We start from the raw sequence: 26,743 nt of genomic DNA on the forward strand, positions 1-26,743 counted from the left end.
CGGGCATTTCAGAACCCCCGGGTAGTGTTCCGAGTTGACTGATTCTGGCCTTCAGAAGGCATTCGTACTGTACAGCCCACCTTTGCATTGAAAGAAGTCAACATCAACTTGATATTCGTACCCACTTGTCGATCATTTTTGAATTGGGTAGCTTTTATTCATAATACCGTGCATTTCATGGCATCCTCGGCGTAAATTTTGGGAATCAACTCAAAAGTTACATGAAGGATTACCAGAGTTTCACACACAATTTCACAGGACTCATTCAAAGAGCTCATTCCCATGGATACAATTTTTTGTCACACTCCACTGACATCCCTTCACATAAACAGTTCAAACTATCAACGAAACAAGATATCAATGAAGTGGTTGAAGGCAGTTATTCGGGAAGTTTCCACGGACATAGCACCTTCATGTGCATTGGAAAATAACAAACTGGAGGCACGCTTATTCGAAAGGTCACGGAAACTCTGGCTTCTTAGCCATTCGAATTCAAGGCGTTTTCAATGAGCATTAATATGAAATACTCATAAATAAACTTCCAGGATTGACACAAATAAGTTTATAGATATATTTGGATGGCTCAGATGCCAAGTATTGGACATTAGACGAAAATTTGATGCTTAAGAATTTCTGGATAGACAAGTGAATGAGGAGAGAGACATTTGGATGGCTTGGTTGCCAAAGCAAGGGTGGACAAAAAGCATTTTAATGAATATTTGACATGTTTATGACTTCCAGAATTGATGCTGAATTGGGTTAGTTTGGAGTTGGGTGAATCAAAAACTAAAATATTAAACAATGATTACTGATATCCTTCAAAATGTTATTTTGTGTAGGGATGGGGGGGATGAAGCTTTATGGAGCAAATTAACCTTTTATTCTGAGAACAATGTAGTAGAAAACAAAATTTTAAATAAATAATTCATAAACATATACCAAGTACAAAAGGAATTAATAATAATTGATATGCCAAGGTAAAATTACATAAACAACAAAGAACTTCAATGAAAATGACTTTATTCCCATACAGTGTTCCTTGGTTGGATGGTGAATTTGGCAAGTAGGTGATTACAAATAAGCAAACAGCTAACAAGACTTTTTGCACATGGCAGGATGTGTACCAAAATCACACACTAACTTTATTTTGACCGAACATCTATTGCCGATTCGGAAAAGTAAACTTTCTATCTATGTATTTATTTTATTGCAACTCTATGAACTTAACAATTTCTGCAGATTATCTCCCAAAACATTTCCATTACTTCACAGATTGCATACAATTTACATGACCAAACAGCGCCTTGATTTTGACCTCCGAATTACCAAGGATCCCAAGTGATCCTTGGTTTTTGATCTCATGTCTGCAGCTTCGTAAAATATAAAAATTTCTTCATATGAATGTCTGTACAACAGGAAATAAAAAAGTTAATTCACAGACGTCTACAAAAGTTTGCAGGAACTAGAATGTTCCTTGCTCGAGCACTGGTGTTTATGGAGAAGGGACCTTATTTAAACTTGTGGACTTCAGAGGTTTAGAAAAGGCTTAATACTCCCCAAGTACATAACTTTTTACATTATCAGCATATCCACTCCTTTATCACAAACAGAAAAAATCACTGCCCACACAAGTGATTCCCTCATTAATAAAGCATATATACATATGTATATGTACACATCCACACACAGAGATACATCCACACACACACACACACATCCACAGAGATACATCCACATATATTTCTCAAAGATGATTGCACACTCATTCCCCTCCATTCTGCCCTCACTTCGGCACTCGCTTTGATGGAAGCATTTCATCCAACTTCCCGCTCTTTCCTACTTCTATTAAATAAAGCAATTCAAATAATAGTTCTCTTCGTGGAAAAACTCTCACTTTACAAATGCTCTGAAATAAAAAAAATATATGTATAGGGCCGAAGGCACAAATTACACCTTCTTAGTATATACATTCACATATTTCACAGTTTAATGGCATTAAATTTAAAAAATCAAGTCCACTATTTCAAAGCTGGAGCAGTCAAGTTTCCTCACGACACAATTAAATGATCATAAACGCTCCAGCATGTCTTGACAGCCTTGAGATTTAGCAACAGAGCACAAAGAAAAGCTACAGTCCCCACACGGATACATTCATCTGGGTCACACACACTTCATGCCATGATTGTGAATGCAAATAACTCGGCAACGATCAGAGCGCCACTGGACCAGTCTTTGCAGCAACCAACAAAACAGCATCATTGCCCCGAGAGCCATCCGCAGCCTCATCTCGTGAAAGAGCGAGCGTGCCTGGACCCATTCTCCCTCCTGCCCCCGCCCCCAAACACCCTCTCTCGCTCCTTCCCTCTCCCATTGCTGCCCCAACCACCCCCACCACCTCCGCCCCTCCCAACCCCAAACTTGTCCTCCGAGGATCGGTTTAGCGTCCGGAAGTTCCTGGGGGAGGATGGGGACGGGACACCCGTGGCACCCACCACCACTTCCCCAACGCCACCACCCACCCCCACCAGGTTGGCCGACGGCCATGCCGTGAGGGAAGCCGCAAGGTTGGCAGCACTGCCAACCACACCACGTGCCGTTCCCCCACCGGACCTCACCATGGAACCACCTCCCCTCAAGTTGTTTACTCCACCTGCCGGAAGTCACAACAGAGGGCCATGACACGGTCGAGTCAATCCAAATTTGGATTTGCAATCATTTAAAGATTATATACATGCAATAATTCCTATTTTTTGTCATTTAATTTCATTGAAAATATCTTAAGCTTGCTCCAAGGACCAAAACAACAGTTTTACATGTATTTTCAAAAAAATTCATGTCACATCAAATAGTATTCCACAACCAGCTGGGACTCTTCATCCACCACGTGCAAAATCTAATTTTTCTTAAAATTATGTCATGTGAAATTAAGATTCTATTTTACTTAACTTTTTATAATTTACACTAAATAAAGAAAGTTAAAAGAGTGTACTCATTTTTAAGATAATCCACAATATCCAGTCATAAACTGGACTACCATTGATGACCACATGAACACTTATGCAGAGATTTGTTTAGTAAAAATATATTGAACTCCTATACCATCCAGACATCTTGCCACACTCCCGTTTCCTCCAGATGGATATAATTAAAAGCAAGCCAATCCTACACACTCTGCAAATACATGGGAAATTAGAAACGTTCTCAGGATGGAATAGAAATAAACAAGTGCCCTCGGTGAAACTTTTTTACTTTTCAATATAGCCTCCAAGTACGCTATTGCACTTGGTCCAGCCATGTTTCAATCTCCTGATCCCCTCTCCAAAATTGGATTCCTTAAGGTCTGCAAAATACCTGTCTACTTTGGTTTGATTGAAGAGCATCTCCGTCCATCCAGGAGGATTTTGAGCTAGGGGAAGAGATCTGATGGAGCCAAATCAGGAAAATAAGGCAGGTGTGGCAACAATTCGCAACTGAGTTTGTGTATTATTGCCATGGCAATGACACATCTGTGGATACGAATTGTCTTCATGAGCCATGACTTTCTTCTATAGGCCATACCTGGCCTTCATCAGTGCATCTCCTGCTGCAATTGCTCCAGGAGGTTAGCATAGTATTGCCCAGTAGTTGTTCGACCAATGAGAAGATAATCTCTCAGCAGAATCCCTTTCGCATCCCATAAAACCGAAGTCATTACTTTTCCTGCCAACCGTATTGCCTCTGCTCTCTTTGGGGGTGGTGAATCACTGCTTTGACTACTGTTTTGTCTCTGGGGTGCACCCAAGTTTTATCTGTTGTCATTAGTTGGTGCAGAATATCAAGTTAGTTGCTCTTAAAATGGGGGAAACATTGTTTGGAAATTTCCATTCTGATGCGTTTGTGATCTTGCGTAACGAGTCCCGGCAACCATCTAGCAGATATCCAATTCCACGGTTAAAATGTGAGTGGTCCATTCAGATGATATCCCCACAGCTTCAGTGATTCCTCTCACTTTCAGTCGGCCATCCTCCGCCACCATTTAATTACACTTTTGCAATGATTTCTGGGGTAGTGGCACTTCTATATTGGCCGACCACTACGCCAATCATCATCTAAGCTGTCCCGACCAAACTTTAACTTGCTTGTCCACTTGGCAACAGGTGAACGTGAAGGAACCCAGAGATTTCTGAAAGTCGGCATGAATTTCCTTTGCTTTCATACCATTTTTACAAAGTATTGGATCACAGCTCGTATCTCAATTTTTTCTACCTTCAAAAAAAACACTCAATGGGAAGAACATCGAGGTCTTCTGCACCATGGATCTCTTCCCACAGCACTGATGTTTCACCTGTTTACTCATAACAGATTGCCTATTAAACGATTACCACTGGAAACTTGTTGTACTGGCACTGACATGTGGTGGTGATTTCGAGAACTACCCAGGTTGTATGTTAGGCTGCCCCAGGATATCCCTATCACCTTGCCATTTTGAATTCCCTCTTTTTTCACCCATGCCAAAGACATTTGCAAATTTACCTACAGGGTCATTCATGACGGTTTAACCAAGCACGGCACCCAACACCTCAAGACTAAATTGAAACTTAATATTTATGTTTAATCCCTTCCTGATTCAAGGAACCACATCATATTTGATTTATCTGATCCTAAGTTTTAGTCCCTCAAACTGAGGTGAATTCCTAAAGCCTTGTTTCCTATGCAAGGTGACTTTCTTACTAATTAATATGTACCTCACTCACTAATATGATTAGCCTATTTTAGTACCAAAAAATTTCCTTCATGATAATTTAGCAAACTTTTTAAGGAACACAGGGTTAAATATTAATTTGCCCATCATCAAATGGGAGCATAATAATTCAACTCCTCATTTTTTTTAATGATATTTCATTCTCTGGAATATAAATGATGCCCTCCTCAAAAATGAAGGTTTTAGTTTTCACAAAATGACTGATGGATCAATATCTATTTAATATTATCAAAAAAGAAATTTCCACTAAAAGTACTTCGCATTAAAAATTTTACAGCATTGCACATTTCCATAAAGTAGGTTAAATATTGTTTTTTATCCTTTGGAAGTGTAAACACACATAATGGTATTTAAATTTTCTTGTAATATTCCAGTAGTAGTAGTTTTGAGGGGAGGCGACCGACAGCTGAGGTCATTTGCGCCATAGGGGATGGACAGGAAAGGGTGAAGGGAGGAGAGAAACCCGGCGTCGCCATTAGCCTACTCTTTACGAAAGGCGCCAAGGGTTTAAACAGTTTAACGTCCCATCCGACGGATGGTGTACTCACTCAAAGTGCCCTCCACAAAGCCCCTCAAGTAGGGATCGAGATACCTCTGAAATATATTCAACACCGCCGGGATTTGAACCTGGGCCCTCTGGGTGGGAAGCCAGTACGTTAGCCCCCGCACCATCTCGATCCCCTTGTAATATTCCATGCTTGACCTTCTACTATATATTTAAATACCACATTATTGTAAATGTGATACACATTTTCTTCTCATTTTTTGCATGAAACCCAGAAATAAATATTACAATTCCATAATAATGTTTACTATACATACAATAAAAAAAAATTAACACAGTAATCAACCCGAAGGTCGGTTAGGTAGGTGATGGCCGAGTTCACCCAGTACTAAGCCCTATACGGCATGTGAAATTCACACATTAGCAGGGTAGGGGGGCCAGTTCCTTTCCCTGAGCTGGTTATGGTTTCCCAGGAAGATCTGGTACCCAAAAAATCCCATAGCTTGGGTGGAGCTGCAGGCACCCTAAGAGGCTCGCCTGGGAACCAAACCCAGGCCATCCTAATCAGTGGTCCAAGCTTCCCCCTAGACTACCTTGTCCTCGGCAAATAATTAATTCTTAGGGGAAGATGAGTTTGTGTTCACGAGGGGGAGGAGCAGGCCCCTGATGGCACAGCAGAACTGAGACCATTAATATATACAAGTACAATATACAATCAGGCTATATTTATCTGTTTCATAGATTTTGAGAAGCCATTTGATAAATTACTAGGATGAAATTGATAAATATATTACAGAAGATGGGAGTAAAGAGTCGACTTTTGGCAGATGGAGTCAGAAGGGGCAGTGCAAGGAATTGTGGAAAGACGAGGTCATCCATTGCCAGCAGTACTTTAGAACATAGGCATGTGGAAAATGGTAAGAGAGGCATTAAGAAAAGAGCTGGAGATAGGAATTCAAGTCAGTGGATCGTTCATCAAATCAGTTGGCCTTGTAGATCAAGCTTTAGTCGGCCATTCAGCCACAGAGTGAAACCCTTGAATGGATTAATTATACAATCCGTTTGATGATTGCGGGATGAGAATAAATGTAAAGAGAATGAATGTAAAGAGAATGAAGGGTGTGTGATTTTCAAGAAGGAGGACGTCTTGAGTTAAGCATTAAAAAAGCAGTAGAAGAGTTAACATATGCTCTGTTTTCACCAAGATAGTTAATGTAGCGGGGAGATAGTACAAAGAATTGGGTAAGGAAAAGAATCTTCCACATGGAGGAGGCAGGGATGTCGCGTGGAGATGTTAAGAGAATGCTCGTCAAAAATTTTATACCTTTCCGTGAGTGTGGAGAAGGCAAAGTAGAGAGAAAGGAGAACAAGTAAGGCAGTGCTGTAGGAGAGGAGAGTGGTTTGGTGGGAGAAATCAAAGGGAGGCGGGAAAGATGGATGCAAAGCATACTGATTGGCAAAGGGATGTTTGAAGACTGGGATATATGCAGGGCTGAATGTTAGGCAAACAAAGATGGGGCTGAAATTGGATAGGGATGGAATGAAGGGAGGAAGTATGTGGAATTGAAAAGGCTTTGCTGCGGTGTGGATTGTCAGGTTTTAGGCAAGGCTAAGAAAAGTAGGAGCGTCAAATTTGGCTACATCCAAAACCTAAATTCAACTTTAGACCATCAACTATACATGACAGTGAATATGACATTACGTATTTTGTTTACACTTGGCATATAAAATGCTTCTGGTAATCCAACATTGCAGAGCTCCTCTCCAAAGGAATGGGAAGAGTTCATGGCCAGATTTATGTTCCCATGTACATTACCTTCTGGGTTTTAATCACTCCTTAATTTGTTTCTCTTGGTCCGAGCAGGCCAAAAATCATACTCAAAAAACTGCTGTTACAAATACGATTTGACCCATTTTGGTATCTTTTCAACCATAACTGTTAAATTACCCCAGCAATAAAACATTAATTCACACATGATTTTAAGTCTGGTGCAGACATATTCACAATCTAGCTCTATTTAAATCTACAAATTTTATCAGCGATGCAATCATCATGGGACATATCATCACTTCACTCCAACTATTTCTTCAGACAACAGAGGATGACTACACCCTTTTTGTTGGCATGAATTTCCACTTACTTACAGTTTTAGATAATTTTGCAAATAAATTAAATGTTGTAAACTTACCAGCTTCCCTTCTATTGTACTGTGCTCCTGATGCAGAGAAAAATCTGCCACGATCCGAACTGAAGGCTCGACCTCTCCCCCTATTTCTTGTAACCATCAACTCCTATAAGAAAGGGGTCAATATGAAAGAGAGTCTATCAAGCCGCCATCCACATTCGGCAAATCTCACAAATGGATCCGGTGGCATGGAGATCTTACAAATATTTTATCTTCACAAAACCCTCAGATCCATGAAACCAGTTTAAAAAAATGCCCAAGAGTCACCAAATTCAGGAACATTTTAGAATTTGGTCAAAGGATTTGAACAGTGTACAACAGTCGATCAAAAGAGAATTGAAGTCCTGACATGCAAACTACAATCAGGAATTATGGAAAATATCGCTACCAAAAAAAAAACGGATGTGTTTGATTTCTATGATAAATACAAAATAGAATGGCACCATTTGACTTAGTTTCTTATCACAACAAAACATCGGGAATTATCAGAACAACTGAATATCATTTGCTTAAACTAGCCGATTATTTGACCTAATCTAATCTTCCATTCCACTGCACATAAAATCTTTTGAGTGGCTACCTTTTGCCAAATATTTTTAGTTTCCTAAAAGTGACTATTTTAAATTTATATCATGAATATCATTGGTGCATTGCACCAGAGGTTTTCAAAAATTAAATAAAAATGGTGAAAATATTTACAATGGATTACCAAATTTCCACCTTCACGCCAAGGACCAAATATTAAACTTTCAGCTCACCTTGGCCGCTCTCATGGAGAGCTTATTGTAGCCCGTGGGACCAGTGGGTTGCTGCCCAGTTATTTCTAATGCTACAAAGTCATCGACGTGCAGTGACGGAGGCCGTGACGTGTTTGGTGGCCTGGATCTGAATGGGTCTCCCCGAGCCCCGGCCTGAGGGATCATGGGCCGGTTAAATGTTCCCCTCCCTCTCATCGGAGTCACTGCATGGAAAAAACCAAGGAGAAATTGCTCTTAGTACATATGTCGGGCATATTTTTCAGAGTTTCTCATATCAATATGATGATAGCCATGCACAAAGAAAATATTTAAGAGTTGTTACTTCTGTAATCATGAAAAAAGTATTTGTTTTTATAAGATGTTCCAATCGACATGCACTTTCTTAAAACTTATAATTTATCATTTTTTTAACATAATACGTCTTAACATTATAATTATGAAATAATTTTTAATGGAAAGAAAGTAAAACCCAAAGCCGTACACTTTTTTCTTCAAAGCGGGACATGAACAGGTTTGCTAGAAATGGAGAAAGGGAATTTCCCATCGTGGTGCCGAAGTCTTGTTGGTAAAAGGAATTGTTGAAGGAGAAATAGTTGTTACTCATAACAAGGTTGGTCAGGAGGATGTATTCTCTAATTTCTACCGGGGAAATGTTCTTAGACTGGACGGCTTTGTACGTCCAGTCTAAGAACATTTCCCCGGTAGTCTAAGAAGCCTTTGTGTACGGCTTTGGGTTTTACTTTCTTTCCATGCACTCGGCCGTAGTACGTTCTTTATCTATTTATTAATTTTTAATGACTTTACACTACTTGTACAGCCTAAAACTGCCAGAGAGATGAAAACGGCCCCTGTGATTTAATTATTACTTCAGGCTTGGATTTCTTTTTCTTAGTTGCAAAGGACTGAAGCATTAATTACTAGGTCATGCCCAACATTGTATCTCTCAAGGTAAACTCAGAGTCTAACAGGCACTCAACCGTAGGCGGTACGACGATCAGTGGGCAATATGTTCCTTTCTATTTAGTGTTCAACTGCTATTAAACACAGAAACTAAGTTCCAAAGAAACTGCGGGAGATGCCACAACAGTAACTTTTAACGGAGTCATCTGCTGGTATGCATTTCGATGCAACATTTTCAGAGTGTAAAAATCATTCGCCTTGACTGGGATTCGAACCCAGATCCCTCTAGATGTCCAGTCGAGTGCTTTAGCCAGTTAAGCTATCGAGGCGTCCTCTTAAACTCTGAAATTTTGGGGCTTTTTTTAAAGGAACAAGATGTTCTGACGAAATGCCGTGCATACAATGTCACAGGCATTCGTAGTCTTGCGCCACAGTCCGCGAGGTTAAAGCCAACTTTAAACACTTAGGCTGTTTATACCTCGACAAATTCCAAAGAAACTGTGGTATAAAAGGTATTAAGGTAGTCAGTTACTCTTGAATGCATTCAATAAATCTGCCTCTCTTCTCGTATCTTCTCAGTCGGGGGTGGGCCAGAATGCCTTTCAACTGCCCCACACATGTGTTTTCCAGTTTAAATGCTATACACTATGAACATCTGCCATTTATAGATCCCATAGCGTTGTTTAAGTTTTAACTTTCTTCATGCAGCACTTATCTTCTGTGCAACATTTTCAAAGTGTAAAAATCATTCGCCTTAACTGGGATTCCAGTTAATCCATGTGCTCCTAAATTGAGGAACATGCTAAGAACTGGATAAGATATGACAGGAAGGATGGGTATACTGTTTAAACACAAATGATTTTAAGCAAGAAAAATAGCGATTGGTATGCCTCCTGGTGGTTTTCATGGGACGTCATGGTGCGAGTTGTGCCATACAGAGCAAAACTGTAATAGCACAAAAACTGCCACTTGAATATGAAAGAAAAGTCACAGAATTTCATAAATACAAATGGTCTTCTGAAGAAATTGTCTTCGCTTGTGCGATCAGATTAGTTTAAGGCCAAGAAAATGAAGAAAGCAAAATGCATTGCCACTTAATGGGAGATGCAACTTTCCGTGATTCCTGGAGGATTGACCTCACAATTGCATGTTCTGGACATTTTAGTCAATTAACTGCTCAAGGGAACTTTCAATAGTGGATTGAGTAGATGTTCACACCCAACTCATGATGTTACGCAGACAGGAAGATTGAAACGGCCGTTGATTATGTGTGTTCACGTATTATGAGTATGTGTTATTGTACAATTAGTATTTATGAGGGGATCATAGTGAGAAAACCATTAAGTCGTTTAAAAAATGTGGACGGGATGGAAGCAATGCAGCAGATGGTGAGTGAGGATGACACTGTGTACGAGGAAAGTGACAACTTCAAGGAAGATAACTGCGTGTATGATTTTAGCGGCAGCGATTACGAATTTCTGGGATTCAATGATGAACAAACACTTATAAGAGTAACAATTCTCTAACGTGACAATTCTATTTTCCTTATATAAAGTGTTAACATTGAAAAACCCGGATCCTTCTTGGTCTGATCCAAGAATATTTAGTAGGTCCTAAACAGGAAAATGAAGTGCATCTTCTGCAGTGTGGGCTGAGAAATTTGGCATTTAAGACAGTGGTCACTATCCCTCGAGTTGCCACTTCCACCTCAGACAAAATGTCATCTTCACTTCCATCTAGAGCATTGCTAATTTTACATATTTAAAAAGACATTGTGATTACTCACGCTCACTAATACTTTCAAAAAGCACTTGAAGACAACTACGGCACGGTGTCACCCACAATAACAAGCACATTCTCTGTGAAGCCTCACCTAGTATGCGTGGTCTAAAAACCCCGTTTCCATATCAGGAAACAGGCCCAATAAGAGTGTTTGGATGTGAATGAATGGGAAAAATTAATTTCCAGCAAAGCACAAACTTTTGAAATTGACTATAGGTATGAGCAAACACTCTTGGAGCTTTTAAATGCATTGTTTACAGAAATACATTCATGATATTTTGCAGTCATATATCACACTACATTAACAATAATCGCAGATAAAGGAATAGGCAATCATTGCTCGGTAGATATTTGCAAAGATGGAATATAAAGCACCTATTAGAAAAGTAGAAGTCAAGAGCGAGTGGAAAATTCTCTCAAGGATGAGACTGGGGCCTCGCGATTCCAAGAGATAGCTTGACTGCGGTTCAAGTGGGTCCCCAGCTGGGATTAGGGTCCCATTGGTTTTAATCACTTTCATTAGATAACCATTAGGCATCAAGAGCGCACCATTAAACACACAATTGCATGAGTTTTCCCCATCTTATTTTTGAGCACTGTTCCACAATACCAAACAACCACCCACTCACCAAAGGGCCTCTTGGCTTTCTTCTCCCTCCCAGCGTACTTCCCGTCCTCAGCACCAATCCCTCTCTTTTTGACGAGCAGAGTGCCCGGGGGCACCCCGAGGCTGTCGTCCGCCTCAGACCCCATTCCTGCACCCACGCCACCAGATGAACCTTCAACGCCTGGAATTTCTCGAGGCCTGAGAATTCGATCCACTTCCACGGGGAGATGGAAGTCTGATGACAAGTGACACCTGGCAACCTCGACCAAATCACAACTCACCTAGAAGCAAGGAGGATAATTACTGTGATACAATCTCGAGTAAAAATGTACTCTGATAGATAACTGGATTTCATGTGCACAATTACCCCCTTCCACCTATGGAGGTAATTCTGATTTTCATCCACTCACTTGGTCCATGTCAGGGTCAGCATCATCAACGGCAGGTGGAGGCAGCCAATACCCTGATGTTAGCCTTTCCTCATCATAGGTGTCACCTCCAGCAGCTCCCACTACTTGGACAACTGGCCTAGATATGAACTGGGAAACCAATGGCTCTGGCGCTGGTAATATGGGCTCTGACATATCTGCAGGTTAAAAGGTAACATTTCTTGTAATTGAAAAATAGGCCCTTAATAAGTTCTCAAAAAATCATGGTAAGCATGGTAGGTGCTGCAGTTACTTGTAGTAACACTGCAAAAGAAAAGCGAACTTATGTACGACAATTTATCTTGGCCAAACGGTTCCAAATAAGGTTAGGGTATTGGGTCGTGGGCGGGCTGCTGACCTACCCGGTGAAAATTCATAATCATTAGAAGATTGTGAGCAGTTTTAAATAGAAAGGTCGTTTTTGACCAAATTGATTCAAATTTTAGGTTCAAGGAATTTGAACTAGGTCATTCCTATTTTGTTTAGTCCATTTGACCAAAGGGCAAAATCATTACAGTTCAAACGAATTGTACTTAACAGTAACACTACTCAAAAACTAACATTTTTTAATTAAAGCCATTTATACAACACTTTTATTGGCAATTATCATTTATATAGTGTGTCCAGTCAATTTAAAATTATATGTTGATGGCAGTGATGACTCGTAGCAAAGTCAAAATATTCTGGGTTCATTTAGTATTCACATAAGTGATTCAATGAACCAAGACTAGGAAAGTTAATGCCCTCATTAAAAAATGGCAAAAACATATCATGTCACTAATATAACATTGTACGTAAAGGAACAAAGGCCGGTCCAGAGGGTAGAGCAATGGACAACTGACAGGAGGGCCCTGGTTTGATTACCAATGCCTCCGCCAAGCTGTGAGTTGTTCTTTGGGGACCAGGTCTTACTTGTGCCCAAAGGAACAGGAAGAGGAACTGATCCCCATTGCAGTGGTATATTGTACCATATTACAGACCGTTGGGTTAATTAATGCATTCACGGTGCTTTTAAAGTGATGAAGGTCATTTAAAAAATTTGAAGGAACTGAGAAAATACCTTGGGAAGTGTTTAGTAATGAAGTTAATTGATTCACCCCCAATTACATACTTGAAATATTTAATTGCGTAAATTTTCATTTAACATGATTTAAACATTAATCGTCATTTAAAATCAGTGATGTTAAGTTATGCTCTATGCTTTGGTTTTCAATGGGATGGTTAATACAGTAGGTACCTTAACTTTTAAAACCATCTTTCTGGTAAAAAATAATATCAAGGTTGAAAAAGATTCTGCTTTTTTGAAAATGAAACAAGAAATCTCAGAATGATTGCCAATCCCAATTGGAATTAATATACCGTTTTGGGCATTATGACAATATTCATAATCATGAACTGTTTCAGTACATACAATTTATTCGAGGCATTTTGGGGTTTAAATAATTAAACAAGCCAAAAACCCCCAGCACTGAGCCCAGGAATGATGTCCCAGAAGATTGAGAAATTTAATCAGCCCAAGATGAGAAAAGCAAGGTAAGATCTCTTTTACTTCCAAGACATTGCATGCTCCGTCATGAAATACACTCTCAATGCATAGCTTGGTCAGCGGACACTATGATTTGTGTTGCATCAAAAATCCTCAAAACTTAGCTAAACAGTAAAATTCAAAATTCAAGTCCATTACTTAATAATTACGGAACTACTTGTGGAATGAGCCAATTATTAAACAGGGTGCGGCAACATAACTTACTTTTTCATGGGGCAAAATTCCTTTAAAAATGGAAGTTAAGTTGCCACACCCTGTATATGCATGTCCAAGCGTTGAATTTGTCCAAGTGGAACACTTTGGGAAGAGATTGAAAGAATACATTAAAGAACTGTGAAGGGTGCAAACTACTTGAGGGTGACTAAATTGAAGACAAAATTGAGATTGAGGAAAATGAAAGGGATAATGGGAAGCGAATATGACAGTAGCAAAAGACCGGAGGAACAACAGAATACCAGGAGTTGACATAATGATCGAGGTAATAATCACAGCAATCAGGGTCAAAGCAAAGGACAACCCCATTAATATTAATCCTGCATGGCCATGACATCAGAGAGCAGCCAGAGGATTTTGAGAAGAATGGCAGCACCAAAGAAACCTTGAGCACTTGAAGGTAAATGCAGAACATGCAGTTTGATGTCTCCTGCATCCAAACACCCAGATAAGTAGCCTAAGAATGGAAGGACAAATAAAAGAAAACTAATTCAAATTAAGGAAAAACAGAGGAAGAGGCACTCGGATAGCTTGAAATGGCTGAAACTCAGCTTGAGGGTCCTTGTTGAAAATAATTATAACTGTAAACAAACAATTGCAAGTGGCATACATGGACTTGGAAAATGCCCTCAACGATACTGTAAGAAAACGATGTCCATGATGCTGGAAGTGCTCGGAGAGCACAACCAGGACAGAAAGAACTATCTATCGGCTCTATCAGAATCAGGTAAGAACTGATAAAACTAAAACTGGAAGGAAAATAGAGCCAGAATGCACAAAGGAGCAAAACAAGGATGCAATTTCTAAGACTGCGCATCGAAGGAGTCTTGATGAACAGTGGAATAATGAACGAGCCCCAATTAGTAGATTGAATCATAGTAATTGCAAAAACACAAAAGGACCTGTAAGAGACACTAAATGCTATAGACCAAGTACTTTGGGAATATGAGCATCAACAAGAGGAAGACTAAAACCCTTGTGTGAGGAAGAGAGAAGAAAGAAGCTGAAGGCAGATATCACAATTAGTGGAGGGAGGCTAAGAGCAAGTGGGACCCTTCATCCATCTGGGCTGCAGGACGAAATTTGACTGACATCAAGTGACAAATAGCTAAGCTAAGAACGTGTTTGGGAAGAAAGGTGTTCAAAGAACCAGAGGTTGCAAACAAAAAGAATATCATATGGACCGTGGCACTCTATGGATCAGAGACCTGGAACATTGGAAAAGAGAACCAGGGAAGAATAGAAGCCTTAGTGACATGTTGCTGTGGGAAAATGTTGAATGAACAAGGCAGTACTTAAATGAGCGGAAGAGGCAAGGGCTGCATGGCGAACTCAATGGCAAAGAAGAAAAAGAAATGGATTGAACACGCCTTGAGGAACAATGGATTAGTTAAAAAACATAACAGAAAGGAATACTGAAGGAAAGGAAGGGCAAAGGAAGATCAAAGAAATGGCAACTTTATAGGGCAATTGAAGAAGAATGTAAAACAGGAAAGCTACCAAGGGAGGGGAGTAAAGGAATTCAACTGAAAAGAGACGAATGGAGAGCCAAAGTATCTTATCATTGAAATATTGATGATGATAAATCTTGAATCATTAATATTAAACTTAAATTATGAAACATCCTCATTTTATACACAAGCCAAAGATTTTAGTTCACATTTTAGAAAAGGGCATACATCAGCTTCAGCCTAACATGGAATACATTGTGAGGTCCAATTAGAGAGTGAGCATAGTTCAAATATTTCAGTAAATCCCTTCAACGATACCACTACCTCTGAATAGAGCCATTTTTTAACACATAGGGATGTTCCAAGCACATACCTTCACTCTCTCCTGCCATTCCCTTGTCCGGACCCTCCACCCTGAGCAGTCTGATTAGCTCTGCAATGCTGTCCCTCAGGCTTTCCAGGACATCGTCCCCATCTTCATCACCACCACTGGCCACACACTCACCCAACAATCTCTCAAGCTCACAGAGGGGATGCACCCCCCCACTCTCTATCATAGCACCATGGACCCGAGGCAAAGGTGGAGTCCTTGATGGGGGGCAGGACTGATTCACAGGTGACATCGTCCCTTCTTCTTTCTCTTCGGCCATGGGTGAAGCTGGCTCCTCCACCTCTCCCTCTTCCTTGCTCAAAACCAATTCCGGTTCGCCCACCACGTCCTCCAAGTTGTTGGCCTCATTTGCCTCCATCTCTTCATCTTCTTGCTTTGCGTCAACCAAAGCATTTTCCTCAGAATCCCCTTTTAACTCCACATCGGCAATCTCATCGTTGCAATTGACCAGTTCCTCTTTTGGCTCAATCATCTGAGCGTCCACATTTGTGTCCACAGCTTCCCACCCCAGAAGCCTCGCTAACTTTGGGACGGAGAAACTAAGTGTCCTGGGGAATGTTGGGCCCTCACCACCGCTGCCACCCTCCGTGGAAACCAAGACTCTTAGGAGTTCAAGGGATGAGGAGAGAGTGGACAGGCAGTACGAATTGTCCTTTGAAAAGCCAGCGAGGCATCGCGAGAAGAGATTGAACAGGGTGTCCGGTGATTTCTCCAAGCAACTGGAAAAATTAAACACTGGAATTAAGCACTTTCCACAACTATGATTAGAAAAACAGCATGGAAATATAAAACACCAGCAAGATACATGGGGGAGAAAATTAGTCACTCATTATAATGCTCTCCTGCAAAGGACATCCAAATCCATAAATCTTTTAATCATAACCAAACAAAATTATTTAAAAAGCAAAAATGTACAAAAGAATTCAAACCAAATTAGTCTACTTAAACTGTAAAAAGGAAACATATAGACACACTGGAGCAGACATGTCCTATGGCAGCTGCTTATCCTTCCACTACCACTACACTCATGCCACAAAAACAATGATATAATCGAACATTTTCATTCAATTTAACAAAATTCTTTTACTATTATTATTAAAAATACACATGTTCTGATAGACATTGTCAGGTGGCACACAAGTCCCAAATAATTGCAAAAGGTAATAGATAAAATCAAACTTCAAAACACAAATCTCTTCAACAAAACAAGCGAATCCCCATCCCATTTACAACCATTAATCAGCAAGAGAAAAAGATAAATTAAAAAAATTAAGCTATTACATATAATACAATACACCACGCATAAATCAAATTATTACATATATGCCTTACATCTATTCTTAAAAGTATACACTCTGTTAGGAAAGTGCTCGAATATTTTTGCAGGTAAGGTGTTCCAATCAACAATTGTTCTTAATTTACACGTCATTACCACCATAAAACTTCTTCATTTCACATATCTTAATATGAAATAAAAGGGAATGAAATCTAAGAGTAATTAGTGATTTACTATGAATTATTTGGATACAAATTTGTGCTGAACATTAGATTATGGAGATATAGTTTTTTGTTATTGTGCAGTTGCTAAAAACTGGACGAAATTATTTACACTCAAAATTTTCTGAAATCAGAGGAATGAGATGGAAATGCTACAGGCTAAGGGTGACATCATGCAGGATGTTAAAGCCATTTAAATTAAAAATAAATGTAAAGTGATCAATCATATGAATACAACAAAAAACATCATGAATACCATAATAATCATTGAGCAGAATATGGAAATTAATATCAGGAAGGAACAACTCATTGGGGGAAAACGAACCCACATATCATTTGATCTGTGGACTAAAATATGTAATAAAATGAGTGAAATAGGTAATTTAAGTCTCCATGTGAAAATATTTGCAAAAGAAATTTGATTGCTTGATAAGTATATAAACACTGCAATTTCCATGCATTTTCCTTAGCAGTTTAAAGCTTCCCACCGCACGCAAATAATGCAACATGAAATCTTTCCAGTGAGAAAATTAGAGTGTATCTTCCGAATTGACTTCATCACAAAACTAACCTTTTGAGATGGTAAAATCCATAGTCATGCTCCGTCAGCAAAACCAAAGTTCTGACAGCAAGAAGAAGCACAGCAAAAGGTTGGTCGCTGTTCAAGCAGTCACCTCCACGGATATGCTCCACAAGGGCCGACGTGAAGATCAAAGTCAGCTCCTTGGGTGGAAGGCAAGAAGCGAGGAAAGTCAAAGCTGCCGGTGAATCGCCAGATAATCCTGGCCTGGGTGGCGGAATCAGGCCAATCTCTGTGTCACACAAGTACTGGAGGACTGACACAGCACACTCCTGTGCTTGTAGGTGTTGCGGGGCAGGAATGGTGTCAGGAGGAGGAGGTCGAAGAATGGCCACGAGCCACGTAACCAGCGTCGAGTACTGCCACTCATCCCCAGCAGTTGCAGACGACCCAGGGGAGCTGGAGCGAATCAGCTGCAGGGTCACCACTTTGATTGGCCCGTGGTTGGTGAGGCAGGCGAGGAAATTCAGGAGCCTGGTCGTGTGGCCAGAGCAAGAGAACACCCCTGCCGGTGGTGGTGCACGGTGAGCTTCCGGGGGGAGACCGTAAGGATCCTTCTCCGATACCGGGAGGGCCGGAATTCTGTTGTCTGTCCCAACGGTCACGTCCCGACTGAGGGCGGACAGCAAGGAGTCGAGGAGGGCACGGGTGATGACAAGGGCAGTCGCTGGGGATAGATCCGCAATTCGGATGCAAACACGACGCAAAAGTTGAAGCAAAGGAGCAAAACTGCTCCCACTTAGAGTGGCAACAACTTCGGCTATCGTGGATGCGAGGGACTGGAGGTGAACACTCCACAAACGACGGGCATTGAGGGCATCCCCTGCAAGCGATGACTCGCTCTGGTCTTTACCCATCGGGATCGGGAGTGTGAGGGGTAAGAGCTCCGAGAGTAAACAGAGTCCAGGAATGAATGCATGGGGAACGGATGTTAAATATGACAATATTTCTGAGATTGTTCTAGTCCACAAGCTACGGGCAGGACCATCAGGTTCCGTCGAGGCTCCAGACCGTGAATTATAGGAAGAAAGTCCAGTTAGAACTGCAGGAAGGGGTGCGGCCGATAAGGGAGGAGGCGGGGGCTGAGTGTAGGCGACGAGTGCTTCAACAACCTCCCTACAACCTCTCTGCGCTTGCGCATAACCGATTGAAGAGGAGGGGAATGACTGCAGCAGTGTGTAAGAGCGTAAGAGAATGGGAATTGAAGTCAAGTCATGGAATTCGTGAGCACGTGCTTGGATGAGGCGTTCCAGCATACGCCTCAGGAGTTGGAGGGCAGGGAGAGCAATCGCAGCCACGATTGCCCCCACGGGAGACACGAGCCGTGTTGTGTGAAGTCCCGACTGCTCGAATAGGTCACACACCTGCATCATGATGTTGCACAGAAGCGGAACGCCATCTTCCGAGAAGAGCCCAAGCAACGTGTGAGTGTAACGCAGTTCCACGTGGTACACCTCGGGATCATCCGACCCACCGTTGCTCTCTCCAAAGCCCACCGCAGGGTCTGACAGTTGTGCCGGCGTCAGAGCCATATGGGCCAGGAGGCGGAGGATTGTGACCAGCTCGCCAGGCAAGTTGGAAGCGTGCTCGCCATGAGCACGGAGCCCCTCACAAAGGGAGGAGAGATCAGGCATCACCCCTGACTCGACTGGTCTCAGCCAGGGCCCCACGCCTGCAAGGCGCGAGTGCTCTACATTTCGAGCAGCGGCGGCCGCGATGTCCCTTCCGAACTTCAACAGGAAAGGAGCGTGGTCCGAGTGGCGAACGGCCAATGCCAAGAGGTCTCCGGCATAACTCCTTCCGGGTGACTTCCTTCTGAGATGCACATCAGGTCCATCCCCAGTGTCGTCCAGTCGATCACCTTCAAGTTTGAGGAGCAGCGCAATGGCGTCATCCACGTGACTTAGAACATGAGCGACCGCACACTTTCCTGCAGGTGTCGAGGCAATACTGTAGAGGCTGTGGAGTGACTCCAATACATCAGAGTGATCTGGATCATTGCCAGGCGTTGTTGCTGCATCAAGCAGAGCATCAACTTGCTGAAAAACACGGAGGCGATGCGCCATAATGAAGCCTAACCTGTTTGGATTTAGGTTGCAGGTGACGGACTCGGTTATACTTGGTCCGGTATCATCGGGGGTAGTCGTCTGCATCAAGACCCTCAGCAAAACATTTGTCGTCTCGGTTCGCGAACACAAATATTGCATACCATGCCACGATTCCAACATCTCGGAGAGGAGCCTGATAACTGCAGCAGGAGCTGAGTTTGAGACAAATGACCCTTGAACTTTGCTAAATGCAAAACGGGAGACAATCACCAAGCATGCCTCAGCAAGTCTATTCTTACGGAAGTAGGCATACAACGGCTTGTACAATTCTTCCTGAGTTAAATCTTCGCGCACTTCAAACTGTGCACGGACAGGAAGAAATCTTTTTGGCTGAGACACAAGGAACTTGGCGTGGCTGTACACACGCTGCACCTCTTCCAAACAAGCTGTGGTCGCCTCCTCCTCCCCCAGTGAAGAGCATCCTTCCTTATCCAGGTATTGTTCTTCTTCATTAACCAGTTCCATACTGGCACCATTTACAAGATTCTGCACAGAGTGGGACAGATGTGAGAGGGTCTCATACAAGTGCAACTTCCTTATCAGAGACGAGAGTGCAAACTTCAAGCGGGCCAGTCGATTAGTCTGGATCATGTTCAGCAATATTTGATAGCAAGTCTCCTCCTTACAATCATCTTCACTTTGACCTAAGAATTTTTCCACAGCCAAAGGGCTTAAAAAAGTGGCGTCAATAGCTCTGAGTATCATCAATTTAATGGAGAGTGCCATGTATTCACAGTTGTAAAGGCTCAAGAGAGTGCGATGAATATTGGCCTCGGTGATGATTCTGTTAATGTAGGCTTCTCCACAGCTGCAGATTGCCTGCACTAACCTTACCCCTGCTTTAATGTGGCGTATTATGTACCCTGGTTGAGGCTGCAAACATGCCACTTGAAAATCCAATCCTAGGAGAACCCAGTTGACTAATGAATCCATGATTTCTGTGGAAAATAGTAAAAATTACATTAATAACAAATGTATTAATAAATTTTAGGTAGACATTCAACTTTTTGTTACGTAGATGAGAAATGCATGTTTAAATGAAAAAGCACAAGGCATATGGAGAATCACTGAAGAGATATGTTTTTATTGAATTTCTCCCCTCTTAGTCACATAAAAATAAGCCCACAGATAGAAACCTGGAGTTTTGTTTATTTAGAGCAATGAAAATAAACGTGTACCGGGCAGTAAATAAACCCATCTATTTAAAAGATAACACGAAGAGAGGTCAAAGCCAAGTTTGCTCAAGTTCCTGGCGCACCTGCTCCTGTGTTTTCAACTGTTTACTATTGGGTAAATGGGTTAAAACATGGCCCTGCATCCACAAATGAGGGTCATCGTTCTGGATGTCCACTGGAAATTACTTCAACAGAAATAATCACCAAAACCCACATGTTTATGAGTTATCAGCCAATCAAAGTTTGCAAAATAGTTGAGATACAAGGGGGATTCGAAAAGTAAGGTCTCCTATTCTTTTTCATGAAAAATCAAATTTTCTCTCAACTTTGTGTACATCATTGGAAAGGCTGAGCATCTAGCTAATTTTAGCTATTTCCTACACAGTCGCCTTCACTATCAATCACTTTTTGCATCCTTGTAAGCAGCTTTTTGATACCGGCATTGTACCATTCTCCCGCCACATTGCGAAGCCAACTAATGACTGCTTCTTCGATATAAATTCATCGCCATAATGGAAGTGTACGGTGAGAAGTGTATTATGGGCATCAAAGAAGTGCGGAAGTGGTGGAGGGAGTTTTCTGATGGCCGGGAAAACGTCCACGATGAGCAGCGGTCGGGGCGGCCGAGTTTGCCGGAATCAACGGTGGCTCCAATTGACGAGATGGAGCGCAATAACCGGAGAATTACCCTTCATGAGATAGAGGAAGGCCTTAATGAAGAGATTGACTACTTCTACGTGCAGAATAATGTTTCAGAGGTCCTCGGTTACAACAAGGTGTCTCACCAAAGGAGTGTGTTTGCATCATGACAATGAATGTCCACATGTGTCACATCAAACGACCACCCTATTCAACGAATTCGGCTGGGATATCATCGACCACCCTCCTTACAGCCCGGAAGTTGCCCCCAACGACTACCACTTGTTTCCCACTCTAAAACACACCTTGGAGGACAGAAATTCTAGTCAGACGAGGAAGTGCAAGAAGCAGTCGTCAGTTGGATTCGTGACACGGCGGGAGAAAGGTACGACGCCGGCATTAAAAAGCTGCTTACAAGGATGCAAAAAGTGATTCATCATCAAGGTGACTATGTAGAAAAAAAGCCAAATGCTTAAACTTTCCTACGATGTACACAAATTTGAGACTAAATTTGATTTTTCATTTTTGATTTTTTGATTAAATTTGATTTTTTGATCTGATGGCCATGGTTTTTGGGCGACATGTAAAATCATCTGCACCAATTACTTGCCAAGAGCCTACGTGAGCGAGCATGAGTAGATGCAATTTTTACCATAAATGATAACAAACTGCATCTAATCATGTATTATGAATCATTATTGCATTTTGTGAACAGCTGAATGTTTTTAAAATGCCAGGCAAGTGTAACAAGCTCAGTACATATTGTTGAAAATTATAAAAAAATCTACCCAAAAAAATTGGGTTTTCTTTTTTGGACATGTTAAGTTGACAATGTATATCAAGCTTCGACATTGATTTCGAAAAATGTCCTTTAAATTAGCTAAATGCATGCATTGATGAATTCATTTTGAATCATCTGTCATTAGACTTCTTTCCTAACAGCCCACAAGTCAGATTCCCACCATCTCTATCCACCCTTCCAAGGTTTCAGCATTCTAACAATCATTTTTTTTCTCCGTAATTTCAGTCATAACTTCACACCTAACTCACATCATTACATTCTCTCATTGACACAATCTCTACCACTGCATCTCCTTTCCAAAGTTACCCCAATTCTTAAAACTGTGCCCAGACTCATCATTCAGGAGCCTAAATTGCTCGATTTAGGGTGGATGCCAGCTTGAACTGTTTCGAAACTCATTAGGCAGCGAGATAGCTTAACTTGAGGTGCCTCTTTCGACCCCCCGATTTAGGACACCACACGGTACCCTCAATACATCATATTGCAACCTCATAATGCCAAGTGCTAGAAGTAAGACAGCTAGCAGAAGAATAATCACCATGGTGGGAGTGAATAACATTTGCTGGTTACAGTTACATTGGTTATTTCTTTGAAAAACTCTTTACTTGTTCAAAAAACAAAGTGTTTTATTAGTAAGGGGTCGGAAAAGTAAGAGCTTTTCAAAGGCAAGAAAAATTCATTACCTTCCACATGATTGTAGTTTAATTCTTGTGATAACTTCATAGATCATGTTACTGGATACAGATCCAGATAAGACGAAAGGCAGTCCATGCAGTTTCTGTTCTTCAGTGAGGTGACTACAAAATCTGACCCCAGAGGATTGGCCATTCTCAATGGTGTCACGTTAAAAACACTATTGAGGAAGGCAACGGGAAATCACCTCAATTATTATTCCTAAATATATAATGATGGATACTATAGAGAAATGAGTCCTGGCAACTACGGGCCTCGGCCCAATCGGCAGTGTGTTGTGCCCAGCAGTGGAGGAGGCAAGGCTATATCATGACACCCTTGCTAAAGAAAACCAACAGCAATAGGACAAGATGCAGAAGAAGAAGACCAATTAAGTTAGAATAGGAACTTGGAATGATAGGACAATGTTGAAGGACAGGAAAATTAGAGAATATTAAACGAGAGATAGAATGAGGAAATATAGATATTTTGGCTTTATGCAAGGTGAGATGGAAGGACAGCAGAGATTATTGGAGTGATAATTATAGAGTAATACACAGCGGAGGGGACGAGAGCCAAGGAGGGTTTGCAATACAGAGGTAGGAAGAAGCGTGGTCAAGATAGAGCAAGCAACGGATAGAATATTACTAGTCGAGATGAAGGCAGAACCGACAAACTTGGTTATTATTCAGGTATACTTGCCACCAAGCAACCATGAGGAGAAAAAAGCCGATAGGATATACTATCAGTCAGAGATCATAATCCTCTTTGTTCCTGCAGGGAATCATATGATAGTGATGGGGGATTGGAATGCAATTGTAGGCAAAGGAAGAGATGGTGATGAGATAGGGGACTACGGTTTAGGTACACGGAATGACCACAGGGAGAACGCAATTGAGTTCTGCATGAGACAGGGGGCAGTCAACACCAACACTTGGTTTAGACACCACAAAAGGCACAAGTAAACATGGAAAATGCCAGGTGACTCAGAAAGGTATCAGTTCGATTATATTGCCATCTGCCACAGATTCAGACACAGTGTGATCAATTCGCACAGCTTTCCAGGAGCGGATGCGGACGCTAACCACAATTTACTTGTTATGAAATGTAGCGTCCATTTCAAAAAAATAAGGCACGAACGGTGGGTTATGAAATGTAATACAAAAGCATTAAATGGATTGACAAGGAAGGAGTATCAGCAGGCTTTAAAGAAAAACATGGATGAGGGTTAAGAGCTGAGTACTACCAAGGAAAAATATGAATACATCAACAGAGGGATATCGCATATGAAACTAAAGAAACTGTTAATGGGAAAAAACTAGGGAACTATGGATCACGGATGAGATGATTGCAAAGATGGATGACAGAAAATGGAAGAATGAAAACACTGAGCTAGGCAAAAGGAATAACAAAGAATTAAATAATAAATTGAGATGGGCAACAAACTAAGCAAAAGAAGGATGGTGGAAGACGCAGTGCAAGGGTATGGAAAGTTTGCAGAGGAAGGGTGAAATTGGTGCGCTATACAGCAAGGTCAAATCACTATCAGGAACTAAGAAGTGAAGATTTGTGCTAACAGTAAGAGATAAGTTAGGTAAGATAATAGTTGACGCAGGAAAGATCCAAGAGAGATGGAAGGAGTATATAGAAGAACTGTATAGTAAAGAACTTAGACCAACAAAGTTAGACATTGAAAAAGAATATGACGTAGAGGAAGACAGCTTAGGACCAGGCATACTAGACAATGAGATAGAAAGGGCATTAAGGGAGATGAAACTAAATACGGCCGTGGGGGTGGATAACATTCCTGCGGAACTACAGAAATGTTTAGGAAAATGTGGAACGAAGAGGATATATGGGCTGATTCGTAGTATCTATGAGGAAGGAATCTGGCCAGAAGACTTTGTTAGATCAGTTTTAGTTCCTATTCCGAAAAAGGTCAAGGCTACATCATGTGAGGACTACAGGACAATTAGTTTGATATCCCACGCAGCTAAAGTTGCTCTCAGGATCATAAACAAAAGGATAGAGAGTAGGGCAAATGATTACTTAGAGGATGATCAGTTTGGGTTTAGGAAGGGGAGAGGTACGCATGATGCCATTGCAGTGATGAGATTATTAATCGGGAGGAATATAAAACACAACGAGGAGGTATTTGCCTGTTTCATAGATTTCAAAAAAGCGTTTGATAAAGTGAAATGGGAAAAACTAATGAGTGTATTGCAGAAAATAGAAATAGATTGGTTGTGGAGAAGAATGGAGAAGGTTAAGTAGTTAATAGTAGAGGTTAAGGCTTTTTCTTTCTAGAAAATCGCATAACCTTTGTATTATTAAAATTGATTTTCATCCCATACCTGTCGCACTGAATTTCCAATTCACTCAGCAATGCTTGCAGCCCCTTGGCTTACTAACAAACTATAGCTTGGTTTTCAGCAAACTGATTTTACGAATACCCCGCCCACTTTCATTCCTACATCCAGTTCTTCCCATGTCTCTTTAATCATTTCCTCTACATACAGGTTGACCAGCCACAGTGATAATGGGCAACCCTGCCTTACACCTATTCCTAACACTGCCCAACCGGACATCCGTTCCCCACTCGCACCTGAGTAGTCTGAGACATGCTAAGGTTGCGGATTAGCCTCCTTTCCCTCCAATCTATTCCTATTTTCTTCAATACGAGGGCGGTTCAATAAGTAACTATGTTAGGAATGAAGAAACAATTTTTTCAAAAATATTTTTATTTTTCAACATAGTCCCCTTTTCGAAAGATACACTTCTCCCAACGTTCCGGCCAAATTTTTAACCCTTCCAAATATAGGATTTGTCAAACTCTACAAAATACCCTTCTGTCTCGATGATAACTTCCGCACTTGAGCTAAATTTTTTTCCCGCCCGCCATTTCTTCATGTTAGGGAATATGAAAAAGTCGCAGGGAGCCAGATCGGGTGAATACGGGGGGTGCGGCAGCAATTCATAACGTAGTTCATGAAGTTTGATGGCTACAACTCCGGATGAATGTGCTGCTGCGTTATCGTGGTAAAACAGCAATCGCGGCACCCATCAGGCCGACAATTTTTTCATCGCCAACTTATCATGTAAAATATTAATTGCCCTTCCGGTCGACACACCCACGGCCTCTGCTACTTCGTGCACTTTTGTTCGTTGATCAGCGAGAATCTTGGCGTGGACTTATTGAATGATTTCCTCGGTAACCACGTCTTCCGGGCGTCCTGGTCGCTCCTCATCAAAAACAGATGTTCGCCCACGTTTAAATTCATTGAAGCAATATCTAACTGTGGTCATAGATGGCAAAGTGTCCCCATAAACAGCATCCAACTTTGCTTTTAACTCCTCACATTTCTTCCCATCCAAAAACAAAAAGCGAATTACCGAACAATACTGCTCTTTTTCCATCTTAGTGAAAATCACAAAACACGTCTTACTCGAATGGCTTCAAAATCCAAACTAACCTTTAAATCAGTCTGAAATTTGTTTCACCGTCGTTTGATAGATGGCAGTACACGATTATAACATAAACTTCCTTCAGGAATGCTCTTTGTCGTCAAACACGGGTACTTATTGAAACGCTTTTGTATATTCATTAGTTTTTCCCAATTCACTCTATTAAATGCTTTTTTGAAATCTAAGAAACAGGCAAAAACCTTCTGGTTGTGTTCTATATTCCTCTCGATTAATAATCCCATTACGGCAATGGCATCACGCGTACCTCTCCCCTTCCTAAACCCAAACTGATCATCC

The 26,743-nt window shown here is 41.3% G+C and overlaps 1 protein-coding gene across 1 annotated transcript in view; it reads right to left on the reverse strand.

The window, feature by feature from the left end:
- The window catches only part of vir (VIR_N domain-containing protein), a 63,333-nt gene that overhangs the window by 8,573 nt on the left and 28,017 nt on the right, over window positions 1-26,743 (reverse strand). Inside the window, exons 10-17 of the mRNA XM_071595279.1 lie at window positions 17,577-20,631; window positions 15,491-16,227; window positions 11,890-12,065; window positions 11,502-11,760; window positions 8,191-8,393; window positions 7,436-7,538; window positions 2,308-2,650; window positions 1,327-1,405 (exon numbers count right to left, since the gene is read on the reverse strand). Of these exons, the coding sequence (XP_071451380.1) occupies window positions 1,327-1,405; window positions 2,308-2,650; window positions 7,436-7,538; window positions 8,191-8,393; window positions 11,502-11,760; window positions 11,890-12,065; window positions 15,491-16,227; window positions 17,577-20,631 (4,955 nt within the window). The remainder of the gene's footprint in view (window positions 1-1,326; window positions 1,406-2,307; window positions 2,651-7,435; window positions 7,539-8,190; window positions 8,394-11,501; window positions 11,761-11,889; window positions 12,066-15,490; window positions 16,228-17,576; window positions 20,632-26,743) is intronic.

The sequence above is a fragment of the Hetaerina americana genome, unplaced genomic scaffold, assembly GCF_022747635.1.
Source record: "Hetaerina americana unplaced genomic scaffold, ioHetAmer1.1.p SCAF_7, whole genome shotgun sequence".
NCBI lineage: Eukaryota > Metazoa > Arthropoda > Insecta > Odonata > Calopterygidae > Hetaerina > Hetaerina americana.